The sequence below is a fragment of the Meles meles genome, chromosome 5, assembly GCF_922984935.1.
Source record: "Meles meles chromosome 5, mMelMel3.1 paternal haplotype, whole genome shotgun sequence".
NCBI lineage: Eukaryota > Metazoa > Chordata > Mammalia > Carnivora > Mustelidae > Meles > Meles meles.
Window position 1 is genome coordinate 85,521,840 of NC_060070.1, and position 17,280 is coordinate 85,539,119.

The 17,280-nt window shown below is 56.6% G+C and overlaps 2 protein-coding genes across 3 annotated transcripts in view; one reads left to right on the top strand and one right to left on the bottom strand.

The window, feature by feature from the left end:
• Positions 1 to 2,481: 2,481 nt before the first annotated feature.
• Positions 2,482 to 3,540, top strand: LOC123942168 (allatostatin-A receptor-like). The gene has a single exon (XM_046006067.1). The coding sequence runs from the start codon at positions 2,482 to 2,484 to the stop codon at positions 3,538 to 3,540; it is 1,059 nt and encodes a 352-aa protein (XP_045862023.1).
• Positions 3,541 to 6,241: 2,701 nt separating this feature from the next.
• Positions 6,242 to 17,280, bottom strand: part of CPNE5 (copine 5) — an 88,825-nt gene continuing 77,786 nt past the window's right edge. For both annotated transcript variants that reach the window (XM_046006700.1, XM_046006701.1), the window contains 8 exons: positions 17,067 to 17,128; positions 13,224 to 13,270; positions 11,562 to 11,743; positions 10,599 to 10,726; positions 10,250 to 10,352; positions 9,594 to 9,651; positions 9,086 to 9,159; positions 6,242 to 7,940 (listed from right to left, as the gene is read on the bottom strand). In XM_046006700.1, the coding sequence (XP_045862656.1) occupies positions 7,722 to 7,940; positions 9,086 to 9,159; positions 9,594 to 9,651; positions 10,250 to 10,352; positions 10,599 to 10,726; positions 11,562 to 11,743; positions 13,224 to 13,270; positions 17,067 to 17,128 (873 nt within the window). In that variant the 3' untranslated portion in view covers positions 6,242 to 7,721. The remainder of the gene's footprint in view (positions 7,941 to 9,085; positions 9,160 to 9,593; positions 9,652 to 10,249; positions 10,353 to 10,598; positions 10,727 to 11,561; positions 11,744 to 13,223; positions 13,271 to 17,066; positions 17,129 to 17,280) is intronic.

The following is a 17,280-nucleotide window of genomic DNA, read 5'->3' on the forward strand; positions in this document are numbered from 1 at the left end:
AATAGAGCCCCTGGCCTTCAGGGGGACCTGGTACAGAAGTGGCCCTCAGGCCTGCCCCCCTCCCCATCTCAGCTGTGCCCCAGCTGTGGGCACCAACTCAGGTTCCTTAGAAGTGGGGTGCGAGAAGGGACAAAATACTTGCCCAGAACCATCTCTTGCCTTTCTCTGGCAAGATCCAGCTTCTGTGCAGAGTAGAAGTGTGGAGGGGCCCAGCCTTTCCTGGAGTCAGCAAGCAGGGCCCGGGAACCTCCAAGCAGCGTGAGGCCCATGAGGAGAGCAGCAGGAGGGACTCAGGGTGGACTTCAGAGTGAACTTCCAGACAAGTGGTGAGTTCTCAGGGCATGTCTGCCAAGAGGGGCTCTGGTCACACCTCAGCTTGAAGCTGACGGAGAAAAGGAGGGTGGGACTGGGCTATTGGGGCTCAAGATGTGGAGGGAGAAAGGGAGGGCAAGGTGGACAGAATGGAGCCTGGACAGAGGCGTTAGGGGAAAGAGCTTTTGGAGCCGAGGATGGGCAGGAGCAGAACAGCCCTCATTTTCAAAGCACTTACTTCACTCAGGCAGTACTCCGAGCACCTAACGTGTACGATTTAATCCTCGCATCAACTCTGTGAGATGGGGCTTGTTTATCCCCACTTTACAGATGAGGAAAAGGAGGCACAGAGGATAAGATGCTTGTCCACAGTCAACACAGCTAGCAAGTGGTGTGGCGGGGCTTTGAACCCAGGATCCAGCCGCCACAAGCTTCACCACCAAGTTAGGGGGCTTCTTACAGGACAGTATGGATGCTTAGGTGGCGCAGGGACCAGGTCCCGGATCCTTTCTTTCCCTCTGCTCCCCTCTATCATGTCATCTGCAGGCAGGCCTGGGCCAGGTGGAAGAAAAACAAAAAACAAAAAAAAAAAAAGAAAGAAAATAAAAGAGTTACACATGCTGAGAGAAGGACATGATTGTAGCATTTAAGTAGGGCAGTTAAGGTTAGGGGCTGGTCCTCCTTCCCCCACAGACTCTGGAAGGTGCTGGAGACCCCGAGAGGTAGCAGTGGCAGAATTTGCCCTAGTCTTCTCCTGTCTCTTCTCAGCTGCCCTCAGTCAAGTTGCTGCCCTGGGACCCCAGAGACCAAGCAAGTCTCCTTCAGGTGGGGCTCTGCAGGAGGGGATCTGTGGACCCCCAGTCTAGGCTCCAAGCCAGCTAAACAGGGGTCTCTCCAGACTCCCCTTCTTCAGCATAAGAGAAAAGGGGATGGGGACTAGAATCAGGACTCCACAGGGCTGTTGTGCTTGCCGCTGGCTCAGGGTAAATACTCAGGAATTATTTAATTATTGAGTCAATGGGCAAGTCTCATCCCAAGAAAGCTAGGGACTCTGGTCCCGATCTGTGGGGTGGCAGGTGGAGACGCTGGTCCCTCGGCTGACTCTGGAATGTCTAGATCCCATTTCCCAGCCTGACTCCTCTCAATCGGGGTCTCCCCATGTCCTCAACATGTAGGATGAAGTGGGGATGAGGAGGAAGGTGGGGTGCATCGCTTCCCCCAACCCTGCCAGGTAACCAGCACAGCACAACCACAGAGGGCAGTCCGTCCCAAGCTGGTCTGCCCTGGACAGTCCTCTGGGATCTTTCAAAAATGCCAAAGCCTAGACCAGCTAAATCCCATCCGGGGAATGGGACCTGTGGATCAGGATTTTTGAAACTCCCCAGGTAATCCCACTGTGCAGACAAGCTTGGGAACCCCTGGGAGGGGCTGCTGGCCATCTCAAAGCCCCTGCATGTTTACTTCTTTCTTGAACCTCTAATATCTGCCTATTTCATTGGCAGGCAAGGTTTTGTTTAAAAAAATACACACACACACACACACACACACACACACACACATATAGGGGCACGTGGGTGGCTCAGTCAGTTGAGCGTCTGACTCTGGATTTCGGATCAGAACACAATCTCCACGTTGAGATTGAGCCCGTGTGGGGCTCTATGCTCAACAGGGAGTCGGCTTCTCTGCCCCTGCCCCTCCCCCAACTCTCTAAATAAATAAATAAAATCTAAAAAAAAATGTGTGTGTGCGTGCACACATGCATGGATACACACACCCCAAATTCAATTTGTAGCCCCCGCAGAAACTGTAGAAATAATTACAAAGAGGAGAATGAAAACTACCTGAACCTCATGCTTTTGTAGCAGTCACTGTGGACATCTATTTCCCTTGATTTCCTTCCTTCTCCACGGTTGAGGAAACTGAGGTAGGGAAACTGGGTAACTTTTCCCAAAGTCACAGAGCTACAAAGTAGCACGGTCAGGATTTGAATCCGGGGCACTGACAGAGCCCGTCGGGTCGGGCTGTCATGAGGTCTCAAGGGACTAATGCCGGGCAAGGGCCCCCACTGGACGTAGGGGGCTGTGAAAGGGGAGGGCGCTCTACAGGGAAAGAGGAAGGTGGCCCTCAAGCTGGTTTTCGACACTGTCCTTGTGTGTCCAGGGCAGGGGAATGGAGCCCAATGCCACCTTCACGGCCACGGGACTCACAGCCACACCCGAGCGATGGCTCCGATTCCTCTTCGCCGGGCTGTGCGGCCTCATCCTGCTGGTGGGGCTGCCGGCCAATGGGCTGATGCTGCTCGTGGCAGGCCGGAACTCAGGCACCTCCCGGCCACTCCACGCCCTGACCAACAGCCTCATGGTGAACATCACACTGTCCGACCTGCTCTTCGTGGCCTGCGTGGTGCCCGTGCTGCTGCTGAGCTTCCTGCGGCGCGACTGGTGGCTGGGCCCTGTCATCTGCACGGCCAGCCAGGCCACCAACAATGCTACCATGTTCTGTACCTTCTACAGCATGGTGGCCACGGCTTTTCTGCGCCACGTGGCCGTGGCCCGGCCTGAGGTGGCCCTCTCTGCCGGCCGGGGCACCCGCCTGCTGCTCTGTGGGGCCATGTGGGTCCTGGGCATCACCGCCTCGTTGCCCAACTGGCTGTTCCAGAGAGTGGTGGTGGAGGAGGGGGCAGCGGGGACCCGGGCCTGCCTCCTGCTCCTGAGCCCTGCCGGGACCTCCTGCTACTTCACCCTGCTGGGAGCCCTGGCCTTCCTGCCTTGTGTGGGGGGGCTGGGCTGCTCTTTCGGCCACGTGGGCTGGCTCATGCGGACACAGCCTCGTGGTCCCAGTGGGGAGAGCATCCAGGAGCACAAGGAGAACACAACACTCATCCTGGTGGTGCTGGGGGTCTTTGTGCTGATGTGGGGGCCCTGCTCCGTGCTGGGCTATGTGGCAGCTGTGGATGGCCTGCCTGTCACACCAGCGGCTTTTGTGGCATCCAGCCTCTGCACTATCCTGGCCTACTCCAATTGTGCCGTGAGCCCCATCCTTTGCTTCTACCTCTCCCGCCCCTTCCAGGCAGGGCTCAGGGATCTCTTCTGCAGGCTCACAGCCGCCAGCCACCCTGAGGGTGTGGGCAGGGCCGGTATGGTGCTGGAGAGCGTCCAGCCGGGCCAGGACAGGGCCCCAGGAGGCTATGGAGTCCGGGGGGGGGGGGGGGCGGGGGGAGGGGTCTAAGATAGGCTGATGGGAGAGAGGGCTGAGAGTCAAGAGGGGTGGGAAGACACTTAGGGATGCTAGAGCCTATCCCCTCCATTTTACCAGTGGGGAGACTGAGATTCAGAGAGGGCAGGTGGCCCAGCCGAGGAGACACAGCAACCGAAATGGTGACTGGGTTGATGCTCCCGTCCCACCTTGGGACTCAGATCCCTATAGACTCTACCACTTTCTAGTTGTATGATCTTGAACAAGTCCCGTCACCTCCATCTTTTTTCTCTCATCTGGGGTAGTGATCATACCCTTCTTCATAGCATTGTTATAAAGACAAACATAATATAAAATGTGCTTAGAAGGCCTGGTGCTTCGTAAGCACGTATGAGTTTCATCATTACTATTACCATTATCGTTTTATTTTTATTAATTCAGGGGCATTTGAGGTGAGGGGACAAGAGGTTGGTGAAGGGATTCCAAAGGCAGAGAAGTAGGTATAGGAATGACCCAGAGAATAACAGCCTGGGGTCTTTAATCCTGAAGGCCTGGGAAAAAATGGGGTGAGGGAAGAGACAGCTGCTGCCGGGGTAGAGGCCCCGAGGCCAGGAGAGCCCGTTAGGGACCTCTCCCCTCTTTGCCTGCCCTCCCCTAGCTGGGTCACACACACACCTCTCAGCCCAACAAGCGAATACAAGGTCAACCTTGAAGCCATGAATTTCTGAATGCCTTTCTTCTCTGTGATTTCTCTTCCCAGTGTGGCACACACCTTCCTTCTTCCCAGAGCAACTGAAGGTCTCCACCTCTCCTACCCCATCTCCTCTGAGAAGTTCCCAAACTCCAGGCCCTCGCTCTCGCCTCCTGGGAGCAGGTTTTAGAATCTGTGTTAGTTTGATAATCAGGGGAATTGTCTCTACTTAAAGTCCCAAGACAACATGTTCTGCTTGGTAACGGTGCTACAGCTAAACACACACACACACAGTCTGTCTCCATGGTCAAAAAGCTTTAGAAACACTGGGTTAAACCAACTTAAACGTGTCTCTTTGCTGCAGGACTTATCAGAGCCTTGAATACCTCAAAGGCCACTGGGATTCTCTGAGAGGGGCTCGGAGTAGGCAGGTCCCCAAAATCCATGCAAAAGAACCAGCGTTCTGTGGAACACACCTTGAGAAATAACCCAGGAGGGAAGCCACAGTGTCAGGCACAGTACAGATGACTTTAGCTCCCTGGGGCAGTGGCTCTGAGACTTGATTCCCCTGCCTGGTGGGTATCTCCTCTTGATGCTTTCTCACAGGCACCCAAGGTGAGGCAAAATGGGTCATTGGTTCTGGGAACTTCCCTCTTTCCGAGCTATGACCCCACCCGGTTCTTACTCAAAGCATATTGGAATGCAAGTCAGAGGGGCAGCTAATTATAGGGACAGTCATGAATCAGCTCTAATTTACTATAAAATCGTAAGAAGTAAATAAATCCCAACCTTTGGTATAATTAGTCCCAGATTTCTTGTGAAGTGCAGATTGGAAATGGCTGGCTGGAGGGCTAATCTGACCATGAGCTTGCTCAGAGGAGGAAGTCCCCTTTCCCCACGATCCTGAAGGCCACAGTGATTTATATATGAAGAGGGAACAGGAGGAGAGAGATTATCATCCTCCTCAAGCGCATCCTGGCTGTGCACATCGCACACTTGGTGTGGGCACATCTAGGCCCACAGTCTGTCCACACGTTAATCCCGCCAGAAAAGAGGAGTGGTCCCATCACACACAAGTGCTCCTGGCACCTGGCCTGTGGGTCGTCCAGGCCGAGTCAGGAGCGCCCTTTTGGTGCCCAAGACGCTGGCCCCTCCCATGGGCTTAGCATGGGTAGCCCAGGGTGGTAGGGTTTCCTTGCTCACTGCTCCAAAGCAGTGGTCACCCTTGGAGGGTGCAACCGTGTGTGAATCAGTGTCTCCAAACCTGAGCCGGGCCTGGCACTGGTGCTCAGTAAACGCTTGTTGAGGGATGAGTCAGTGATCAAATGCAGTAAAGTGACCCACTTGTTTTCGAGAATAATCTGATCGTGTTACTCACCTCTCTCACCTCCTTGCTGGCTCCATTTCACTCACAGTAATGCTGAAGCCCTTACCGTGGCCTACAAGGGCCTACGCGTTCTGGGTTCTTCACCTCCCTCATTTCATCTCCTGAACTATCCCTCACTCCTGCCCCTCTTCACACAGCTCCAACCACATAAGCATCCCTACTGCCCTTCACGCTAAGTATCTTCTTCCCTCAGGGCCTTTGCACTTGCTGTTCCTTCTACTTGGAGCCCTCCTGCCTTGGATACCAGCATGCCTCCTTCTCTCCTTTCCTTAGGGCTCATCTCAACCTTCACCTCCTCAGAGGGTCCCGCCCTGACCACCACACCTAAAACACCACTCTCCCTTCTTCTCCGTTATTTGTCTTTGTAAGTCTTACCACCACCTGAAATTAGGTTATGTACCTATTTGTTTACGTGCTTCCTGGGTTTTCCCACCTTATTTGTGTGTCTGTTGTGAACTCTGTGTGGAGACAGGGCAAGTGTTTTGTTCATTGCTGTACCCTGAGCACCCAGCCCAGGCCCTGGCACATTGTAGTTGCTCAGGAAATCCTTATCAAACAAAAGAATAGAAGAGAGATAGATAGAGAGAGGACAGCTTGGATTCTGTCAAACAGCAACACACTTGCTGTTTTTCACAGGAGAAAGGAAAGCAAGGAACTTTACTAAAAGAACCCAATTTACTTCAGTTTAAGGCAAATTCCACACAGAGACTGTCTCAGAGACGGGCACAGGACCAGACAGCATAGAAACACCACCATCATGCATGACGGGAAGGGAAGCGGTGTCGGGCAGTGGACAGGTTGGGGGCCTGGTCTCCACCCAGGCATGGGATGTGTCGTGGGCTGAGGGGCCCCGTGCTGTGGGAGGGGCTGGCATGCATGACTTGCTCCCTGTGTGGGTAAAGGTTGGGCAGCTCGGGGGGCCCAGGGGTGAGATCACCCTTCCCGCCTTCCCCACAGCAGAGACAGGGGCTTGGGCTCAGACCCCACAGCCCAAGGCTGAAGGACTAGGGTGGATTTGAGGTGAATGATGGAAGAGAGTGACCCTAAGGGCCAAGACGGCCTGGAGTAAGGGGTCACACTGCTGAGGCGTGGGATGGGGAAGCTGGGCATGGCATGAATGGACTCTCAGGACACCGGAGCTGAAGATAAACCTGGAACCATCTGGTCAACCCTCTTGCCCTACTTCTGAGTCCCAGAAGGTGGAAGGGCCTTGCTTGGGTTCCCACAGGCGCAAACCCAGGACTCCTGTCTCCTATCCCGGTGGGAAAGAGTGGTGACGTGGGAGTGCTGGGGCTGGACTGCTCCTTCCAAGACCTCCAGGCGAGCAGCAGATGACTGGGCTCCAAGGGCCCTGGGCAGCCTTAGCGGGAGGAGAGGGTGCCTAGAAACAGGAGTCAACTGTAGAGGTGCCTGTGGGCCCACACCAGGGACAGGCCTATGGATTTAAAGCCAGCATCCTTCTGGGCCCGAGAGGCACCAGAAAGGACTCTGTATCTAAAAAGCCTCCATTCCTAGCCCATCATGTGGCCTATGGCCCTCCCATCACAGTCTCCCCTTCATGGGTCTCCTGGGCTCCCGTGGCATGCAAGAGTCCCTGGGAGGGGGTCACATGTTCAGGCGTCCCTGCAGACCCATCAGCCTCACAGGGCTCACTGGAAATAGGGATGGGGTAGATACTGAGGAGTGAGAGATCAGGGGCCAAGTGTAGATGTATACGGCACAGGAGGGCGGGGTATCCTAGGGCCCCAGAGAGGAGAGGCCCAGCTCAGGCTTCAGGGCCATGGAGGAACAGATGGGCTTGCCCAGGTGGGCTGAGGGGGACCCCAATTCTCCTGATCGTTAACCCCTTCCTGTCTGGTCTAGAACCAGGTATTAGGGGGACAGGAGAAGGGCAGAGGCCCAGAACCTCACCCCCACCACATGTACCCTCCAACTCCCCAGGTTTGGGCCACGAGACTGGGAAACAAGAGCGGAGTCTTCAGGGCCCCGTCCCCCGCTGGCTTCCCAGGCACACACAGTTACAAAGGCTAGGTATGGCATATTGCAAGGGGGTCTGGGGACCCCAGCTGTGCTTCCACTGCCCCCCTCCCCCCAGGGAGCCACCCACCACGGGCCAGGTGCCTTCGGGAAGAGCGCTCAGATGTGTGTGTGCAGGGGGGAGGCAGGAGGAGTGTGGGCTGGGGACCGTGGAGGCGAGGACTCCGGGGCCGCGGGTGGGGGGCGCGGGCGGATTCCTTGGGCCTTCATGTAGGACACCAGCTGGTCAGGGATCTCGGCCAGCACATCACGGGCCAGGCGCGCCATGCTTAGCACGTGGTTGCCGGTGCGGTCCACGTAGTCCCTGAAGGGCACGAACTGGCAGGAGGAAAGGCACAGTCAGGCCGGGTCTCTGGCTGGACCCCAGCCCCTCCCCTCTCCCCAGTCTCCTGGCCCAGGACCATGCCTCCCCCACCTCTGCCCTCTCCATCAGCCAACCCTCTGCTGGTGAATGCTGAGGGGCTCTTCTCTCATTGGCTCAATGAGGTATCACAGGGCACGTATTCCATGCCAAGATGTACGCCTAAACAGGAGCCCTTTAGCTCAGAAGTCTTGGCACCAAGCACAGGGACTCAGCCAGTGCTCGGAAAATGCTGGATGAAGACCCTGGCTTCTGGGAAACAGGCCTTCCCATCTCCCCCAACTTCTCTCTTTTGCTCTACTTCTCCATCTCTGGGCAGACACCTACAGTCAGGCTCCTCTGGCTTCCTCCCAGGGGGTGACCCACCCTTGAGTGCCTCAGCTCACATCTGCCTCCAGGCCTTTCCATACATGGGTCCCCTCCCCCCCCACCGCCTTACTCCCAGAACTGCCCCTGCTCTGGGGTCTAGCCTCCTGACTCTGGTCTCCAACCTTGGAAGGACCCCAGGGGGTCTGGGGAACATCAGTCTTTACTTCCAATCTCCTAGGAGGTTCACAGACAGGAGTGCTTACTAAGGTACGTTCTGAGGCTTGACTGGGCAGGGATGCCTGGAGGACAAAGACCTGTCTGCTCACTATGTGTGCTATCCTACAGGAGAGGGTAAGACACAGACACAAGGAACCAGGCAATGCCCATTCCCAGAGAGGGCTTCGGCAACACTAAAGACACCTCCTCCGCCTCCAAGGGGTTTGCCATCTCACTGAGAAGGCAGCCCCACAGAAGACTCTGGAAAGCGCAAGTACTGGGCCTAAGTGATCTGCAGGAAACCATGGAGGCCTGGCGGCTCAGGGAGGCCTTAGCAGACCATTCCGGTCAGGGCAAAAACACTGGGGGCAAATCTCAGACATGGTAGGGAGGGGTCCCGTCAGGGGACAAGTGTGACCCAAGAACTGATTCCTGTTCCTTTACTTTGGTGAGCAGACCACTCTGGGGCTCCCTCCAAAGCCCCTTTCCAGAGAATTTTCTTAAAAGGGGGTATGACGTTGGCCTGGCTAGAAGGGCTCGGGCATTTTCCTTGGGACAGGCAGGATTTGGGCTTCACCTGGACAATGTCCCGCTCTGCCAGCTTCCCCCGTGAGGAGATCCGCACGTCATCGCCATCCAGCTCCACCATGGCTGTGTGACAACAGGCATTGGTGGTACACTAAATTAATGGTGGGCACCCAGGCCTGGCAGGACAGTGGGCTTGTCCTCCAATCCCGGGCCAATGCAGGACAGAGACCGTCAGACCAGACCCCCACATTAGAGATGAGGAGACAGGAGAAGCCCAATATGGTGCGTCTCTGACTTCTAGCCCAGTGCTCCCGCTCCCCCACCCTCCGTTCCCAGGGTTGGGGGAGGGAGGAAGGACTGGGCCTCCGCCCCACAGCCTTGGGATATGGGTATGGGTGTACACCCTGACACACCCTTCCCTGTGCAAACAAACACACCCTCACACCCTGCCTGCTCACCCAGACAGTCACACCCACCCAGGAGCTCTCACTCTTTGGGGAAGGGTCATTCCCAAGGGCCTAACGCCTCTGGGGAAACAACAGGGGATGGGGACTTACCGTCGAACTCCGCCTGGCCTACGCCGATGATGATGATGGACATGGGGAGTTTGGCAGCCTGGGAGATCAGGAGGAGGGACAGACAGAACGGGGTGGGTCCATGGAAGAAAGACAGAAGGATGGGGAAATGGAAGACAGAAGGATGGAGACACACAGAGAAACATACGAAAGGGCCGGGACACCAACCAAGGGAAACAGCCGTGGGGCACCGAGAGGAAGAGAGGGTCAAGAGGGGGAAACGGGTCCCAGGTCTGCTTCTGTGAGATACCCCCCATCCCCTCTCCTGTCCCTGCATCTCCATCAAGTGGGACATCTTTTATATGGGCATCCAGAAGTGGGAGCTGGGGCTGCAGCCCCTTGTACTGGGAGCCCACCCAGTAGGGGGAGTCATGTTCCTGGGCCTCCCCCACTCTGGGCTCCCACTTCATCCTGGCAGGAATGGGCTGGAGTCTGGGGCAGGGGTCCAAGAGACAGATTAACAAGGGAGCCATAGGCATTGGGAGGGAATGGCCCAGGGCGGGGAGGTGGGGTGGTGGTGTTAGATACAGAGCTCATCCACAGGATCCTTCCACTCCCCAAACCTCACTGCCCGGGAAGCCTCCTCCCAGGGGTTTCTCTAAAGAAGTGGGAAGGCATGCCCCCCACCCCCAGCTCACATTGACGATAGCCTCCTTGGTCTGCGCCATGTCTGAGATGACCCCGTCCGTGATGATGAGCAGCACCGAGTACTGGGAGCCGTCCTGCACTGCGGCTGCGGTCCTGGGGGGCATGGGGGAGTGGGGGCTGCAGTCTGTCTGGCCCACTCTGCACCCCTCCCCGCCCCCATAACACTTTGCAGGGGGTGGGGGGGATAATTCTTTGGCGGGAGGAGAGTCTCTTTAGGGTCAGGGCTCCCTGAAAGATGAGTGAATGGAAGAGACACCCCTCCCACGTTCCGGAGAGGACAGGTGTGGACGGACACCGTGTGAGCCGCTGGGATGGGCATCTGGGGACCGTGGCACTCACCTGGCCACATGAGTCACCACCGGGGCGAAGTTGGTGGGGCCGTAGAGCTGCACAGTGCGCAGGCTGTGGTGGTAGGCCTCCAGGATGCCGTCGATGCCGCAGCAGGAAGGGTTCTCCTGGTTGCCATTCTGGGGGCGCCGAGGAGAGGAAGGCTGAGCCCAGGAAGAAGGGAGGAGGAGGAGGGAGGGTAGCCGGGGCTGTGCACAGCCAGGGTGGGGAAGGCCAGCGGGCCTGGGATCTCCATGACTCTTCCCTGGTGAGTGGTAGTGGGCAGGGGAGGGAGCCCCGAGGGCAGCGCACACTCTGGGGGAGAAGAGCCTAAACCTGCTCCTTGCCCCACTCTCTGCTCCTGCTCAGACAGGCCCCCCTGAGAGCCCTGGCTGCTCCCCTCAGGAAACCTTGGGCAAAGCACCCCATCTTCCAATGACTGCCAGGTCTGAGCAGCTCTGGAGGGACCAGCGGCTGATCTGTCTTCTTGTATCTGGTGTCCAACACCGTGCCTGGCATGATGGAGTGCTCCCAGCTCATGGGAGGGAGGGAGAGGAGGTGGCCCCCGTCTCAGCACCAACTCAGGGAGCTCCTGGGACCAACCGCAGTTGTCTTATCCCAGTGCACACCCCTTTACCCTTATTTTGGGGGTCTTGGGGGGGAGGGGTAGTTCAAGTAGTTCAAGCACATCTCCACTCCACCTCTCCTGGGTCTTATCAGGGAAAGGAGGCCAGAGCCCACTGTGGGTGGCATCAGACATGGAGGGGAGGTGCTGGTGAGCAAGGTGGGGAGTGGGCTTCCGGGGGCCCTGCTATGAGCCCACCCATCCCCCAGCAGGCAACCTACCCACCCTGCCCTCCAAATGGGGCACTGACCATCCTGGGGCAGGGACGATGAGCAGTGCCCTCCACCCCAGGCTTGTCACCAAGCCCCGAGCCTGGTCAGCCCTCAGTCTGACCTCCCAGGATCTCCTACCAGCGGGAACTCATGGGACACCCTTCCATCGGGCGGCAGCTTGGCCCCAAAGCCAAGGGCAGGGAACATCTTGTCGCTGTCGTAGTGCTGGATGATCTCCCCAACGGCAGTCAGCGCCAGCGCGTAGGCGTTCAGCTGGTAGGGGCTCATGTAGTGCAGGGACGTGGACTGCGACGGGTTCCCTGCGACACAGGACATGGGAACATTTGCTGCTCCTGACACTCCAAGCACTGTGGGCTCAGAATGCAGATGGGGGTCTCCAAGGGCACCCGTGATTTTCTTTATCCCTGACTCTTTTCTTTCTCTCTTGCCACACCTTCAATCCTTCAGTAAATCCTGGTTGCTAACCCTTCAAAATACACGCACCTGCTCACCTGCTTCTCCTCTCCTCTGTGACAGCCCCATCCCCTTACCTGTGGGAAGGCGGCTGCCCAGACCATCTCTTGGCTTCTGTCCTTTGCCTGGAGTCCCGCCCAAGGAACGAGGCCATGCCTCTCCTCGGCCCTGAAGGCTCCTGTTTTGCCCAGAACCAGACCCACAGCCCTTATGGGGGAGCCCACGGGCTCCTCGGGGTCAGGCCTCCATTGACCTCCCTCCTTGCCTCCTGCCAGCCCCTCCCCTCACTCATGCCCAGCCCCCTGCCATCCCTACCTCAGGGCCTCCGCAGTGGCATGTCCCTCTGCCCAGGACACTTTCTGCAGAGGTGCGTGTAGCTTGCTTCATCTACTCAAGGGTCCCCTTCCCAGTGTGGTCCCCTTCCCGGTGTGCATCCTGAAAATCACAGCCTCCCCCAATACTCCCTTATCCCTCTTGCTGGCTTACGTTCCCCCCATAGCCCTCGTCCCCACTGAGAAGGGCCCACATTTTACTTATTGATTCATCCAAGGCATTACGTTACAGACTGCCAACCAACAGATCCTGTCTCTCCCTGCGACCAGTTGCGCGCTCTTCCCGTGGGTCCTTACCTCTCGGTCTCAGGTCCTCGTGTGTGGAGCAGGAGTGACAGTCCCACCTCACGGGAGTGTTGTGAGGACAGAGCAGGTGGGATTCTTGCAATGCCCTTCCCAGCCCTGAATCCTACCACCCTAGGACTCTGGGGCCCAGCCCATGAGTCCCAAACCGGGGCTGCTGTGACAGGCATGAGAGTGAGCACAGAGCACTGCCAACGGGGGTCCAGTCTCCAAGGGAGGTGGTGACGTTTCCAATGGTGTGAAATTGGGCACTGGTTGCTCGTGGTGAATTGGGCAGAGCCCCACCCTGGAGAAGGTCCCCGGTGGGAAGGGAGCTGGGGCAGCCCCAACAAGGCTGGGAACTGGGATTCCTGCCCTCACTGATGACCAAAGAGCTCCCCTCCAGCCTGGGGACTGGGCTGTGTGGGAGGATGTGAGAGTTGATCCCATGAGGAAACATCTTTTCTCCAGCGCTCCTCATGGGCCCAGAGCCCAGATTGGTTAGTGACCACAGTCCGGGCTGGGGACACCTTCACCATCTTGGTAATCCCTTTGGCTCCCCAGGCCCTAAGGACCTCCTTTTCAGTGAAGATGAGGCCAGAGAATATGGGAGAGCTGGTCCCAGCTAGGACCAACTACCACAGCTCTGAGAAGCCCTCCCTGCTCCAGCCCCCAGCCCCGCGCCAGCTCCTCTGCCCATCCCCCCACTCACCATTGGAAGCCGTGAAGTCGATGGCCACCGTGAAGTTGATCTGGGTCCTGGAAGAGGAAGAGCAGCAGGGGAGTCACCTGGACAGGGAAAAATCCGGCCTCCACCCCAGCCCCACAGCTTGCTGGACACGTGGCCTTGGTGAAGTCACTCATCTTCTTCCAGTTCTGGAAAACGGGGATAGTCATGCCAGCCACGGCCTCCCCATAAAGGACTGTTGTGAACCTAAGAGGAAGGCAGTGTCTGAAGCTCTCTGAACGGACTGTGTTCTGTGTGGGCACATGGTGACAATTATTTCCTCCTGAAACCCTGCCCCTGGGCCCACCTGAGTCCCGTGAAGTTCTCACTGTGTTTCTCGTTCAAATTCAGTGTCAGATTCAGGGTTAACGCTTATTTAGCAGAAAAAGAGAGCCAAAGAGATAGCATGCATCTCTGAGGGAAGAACAAAATACCACCCACGTTGCTGTCTTGCCAAAAACTTGAACCTGAATCCAACTGAGCCTCCAGAGCTCTCTCTCAGCTGTGTACAGGAAATACAGGGGACAGAGGAACATGTTCCATGACAGCCAGGGGAAGCAGCCAGTAAAAACCAGTCTGCGGGAGCCCCTTCCCCCCTCAGGCCTTGTGAATCTGAATCCCTTGGTGGGGAGCAGGACTCTGTTTTATCAAGTACTCGCGTGCTTAGAGGAATCAACAGATGAAAAGAGAATTAAGGGACAAATCGACCAGTTGCAATATATGGATCCTGCCCGGATTTCTGATTCAAATAAGCTAATTGAACAACTTTATAAGAAAACTGGGGAAACTGGAACAGTGCCTAGATATTTGGTATTAAGGAACTATTTGATGTTTAGGTGTAATTATAGTATTGTGGTTGTATTTTACAAAGAGAACGTCCTTATATTTTAGAGCTATATCCTTAAGTATTGGGGGGATAAAATCTGATGACTGCGATTTGCTTCATTTGCTTCAAAATAACTGAATGAAAGGGAGCATGCATGGAAGGAGACTGGCCAGGAGTCGGTTAACTGTTGAACCTGGGTGAAGGGTGCCTGGGGGTTTGTTATACCTTCTTTCTACTTTTGAGTGTATTTAGAAATTTTCCATAATAAAAAAGCTTGGTTTTGAGGATGCAGGTTCAGGGTTGAAGCTTTCTGAGGGTTTGCTGCTCTAGGGTCCATGCTAGATACTGACAGAACGAAGCTGACAAGACAGGAGCCCCTGGATAAAGTCTCTCGTCTTGTGGGTCACATTGTCCAGTGACCACAGAGCTGGTCAGTGACCAGGGAGCTGGTTTAAAAAGAAGAGCCCAGGGCCGCACTCCCAAGGATGCCGGTTCAGTTGGCCTGAGACGGGGCCCCAGAGTCTGCTTCTTCAACAGACAATCCCTGCCCTTCTCCACGGATGGATTCTGAGGAGCGGTTCTGGGATCACAGGTGGGGACGCTCTGTTCGGTGGTTCCAAGTTGGCCCGATGTAAGATCAGCCACAGCCCTCTCTCCACCCCACTACGCATGAGCTCCTGCTCGTGGAACCACTGTCCCCCAGGAAGGGAGAAGGACATGGTGAGCAGGAGACCCAGGGCTGGGTCTGCTGGCCAGAGCGGTCTGGCCCACGCCCTCTCCCATTGTCTGCTGCTTGGGGGCAGGGCGTCCAGGGGACTCCAACCTCTGAGTGAGACAGGGAAATAAGATGGCATGAGACTGGGTCCCTGACTGATGGTGGGGTACATCTTCCCACCCACCGCTGCCACCCCATGGCTAAAAAATAAGCCTTTGTTTGTAATAAGCCTTTGTATTAAGCCTTGAGGTCACGGGATTATTTGTTATAGCGGTTGACCTGTCCTATTCATCTACTGTTCCTTGTCATCTCTCCCTAGGAAGTAAAGAGATCTTGTCTTCGCTACAGGAAAAGAGCTCTGCTCCCAGGGCCGCCATCGGGAGGGCGGTTCTGGCCCATGGGACCACAACTGAGGACACCACTGGCCGGGCTCTTCCAAATCAGGATAAAGGAAGAGGTAAGTCTTACCCCTTAACTGGTCTTCCCCTGCTCTGTGTTCCAAAATGACTTGGGGAAGGAAGGGGCTAGAAAGCCTCCCTGTAGGCTCTCCATGCCCCCCTGCTTCAGGGCAGAGCAGGGCAGAACACAGTCGGGGTCCAGGTGGCCATTCCCACTCTCCGGGGCCAGGTGGGCAGGGGAGGGAGGCCAGGGAGAAGAGGAGCCCAAGACAATTGCCTCCATCAGCTGCCTGCCTGGACATGCAGGTTGAGCGAGCTCTCGCTCCCTGGAGCCCACTCTCCGGCTCGGGTCCCTGGTGAGGACGAAGAGGTGTGAGCGAGGCCTGGGGCTGGCGCCAGCACCGAACCTTCCCCGGCCTTGTGGCGCCGGCTTCGCAGAGAAGGCCGGCCTCTGAGGGCTTCTTCTCGAGGAGACATCCCAGCACCCAGCCCTTCCACCCCGCTGTGTCTGCCGGCATCCTGGCCCACCTGGCTGCTGTGAGACAGGCAGAGCCCAGATGACTCAGGACTATGGAAGCAATGCCGCACATGAGGCCAGGAGGAGGCCCGCCGCTGGCTGGGCATATGGCCACCAGCAAGTTATGTAAAATGGACATAATCATCCCAGCCCTCCCCATTGGGTTCTGTACATGAGGGGCGCCTTGCATAGAAGGATAAATAGGATGTGCACTGTTTGAAAATTAGCAGGTGTTCTGGAATGTAAGTGCAGGCTGCTTCATGGGCGAGGGAACGGGGCGGTTTTGATGGGGGAAGGGAGCCCAGGCAGGGTCTGGAGTGGGCTCAGAGGAAGGGCAGGTAGGGGCAGTGGGGGGCCCCCGGGGTGACTGTGGAGAGGTGTGTATTCAGCGGGTAGAAGGAGAGTTTGCAACCTGGAAACCAGTTTCGAGGCAGCAGGGTGTGGTGTCATGGGAGAGTACGTGTGGCTTCCCAGGGCCCGACTTTTCCCTCTGCCCTGGAGAAGGCGGCAGCCAAGTGCCTGCTTGGCTAGGATGAGCCTTTGCCACCTGTCCTGCCTGTCTTCTTTCCAGACAGGTGTAGTCACTCACCTGCCTGCACCTGTGGGCTCTCGGCTCCCCACACCCTGACCTGGCCCCTGTTCTGGCACAGCACGCTAACCTCAGTTCAGAGTCAGGCTCTCTTTCCGTGAGCTGTGGGCTAGAGCCTGCGGGCTCTCCTGCCTGCCTTGGCCTGGATGCCAGCACTTCTGGTTCTTTCTGCTCCTTAAGCTCATGTTTGACCACCTGTTGGCTGTGGGACCCTCTGATGGCTCATCCTCCAGCGCCTCTTGCCCCCTGTAGGTCCCTGCTGCCACTGGGCAGGTTAATCAGTGCCCCCCCCCCACCCCCACCAGACCAGGCATCAAAAGCTCAGAGAAGGAACAGCCACTATAATTCACTCCAATCTCTGCGTGTATAGAGGAGGAAACTGATGTTTAGGGAAGGAAAGTGACCTGCTCCAAATAATCTAGCAAATTCATGGCTAAGAAGCACCTAGAGCCTGGCCCTCCTCATTCCTCATCCAGAGCTCTGCCTCCCTAAGCCCTTAGTTCTCTTTGTCATGGAGTCCCTACCACCTTGGGGTCCCATCCCTGCAAGGGGACAGATGGGACCCAGGCTGTTCTCCGTGGCTCAGGAGCACCCTCTGTAGCCACTCAGGATCCAGAAGCATCCAGGGCTCTGGGCAAGTTGTCCAAGGCCAGACACTAGAGTTGGCTCAGGGCTCACAGGCTATGTCCAGGGCCTCAAAGCGGCCAGAGCTGCTCATGCTTATATGTGGGGCCCCCTTCTCTCTCCCCGAAGCCAAAGAAACCAGGCTGGATCTCTTCTCACCCTCCTTTGATGTAGTCAAGAAATGTGCACTCAGACTCCACAGCGAAGGAAAGCAGCGTGACCTTGAAAACAAGAGGAAGCTTGGTGAGTGGGGAGCTTAGATCTGCAGGGAGATGGTTTGCTGCAAGTGAGGGAGCACGCAGCACCTCTGGCTTTGCACACTCCACTACATACAGAACCCACAACAACCCTGTGAAGCACAACGGTTATCCCA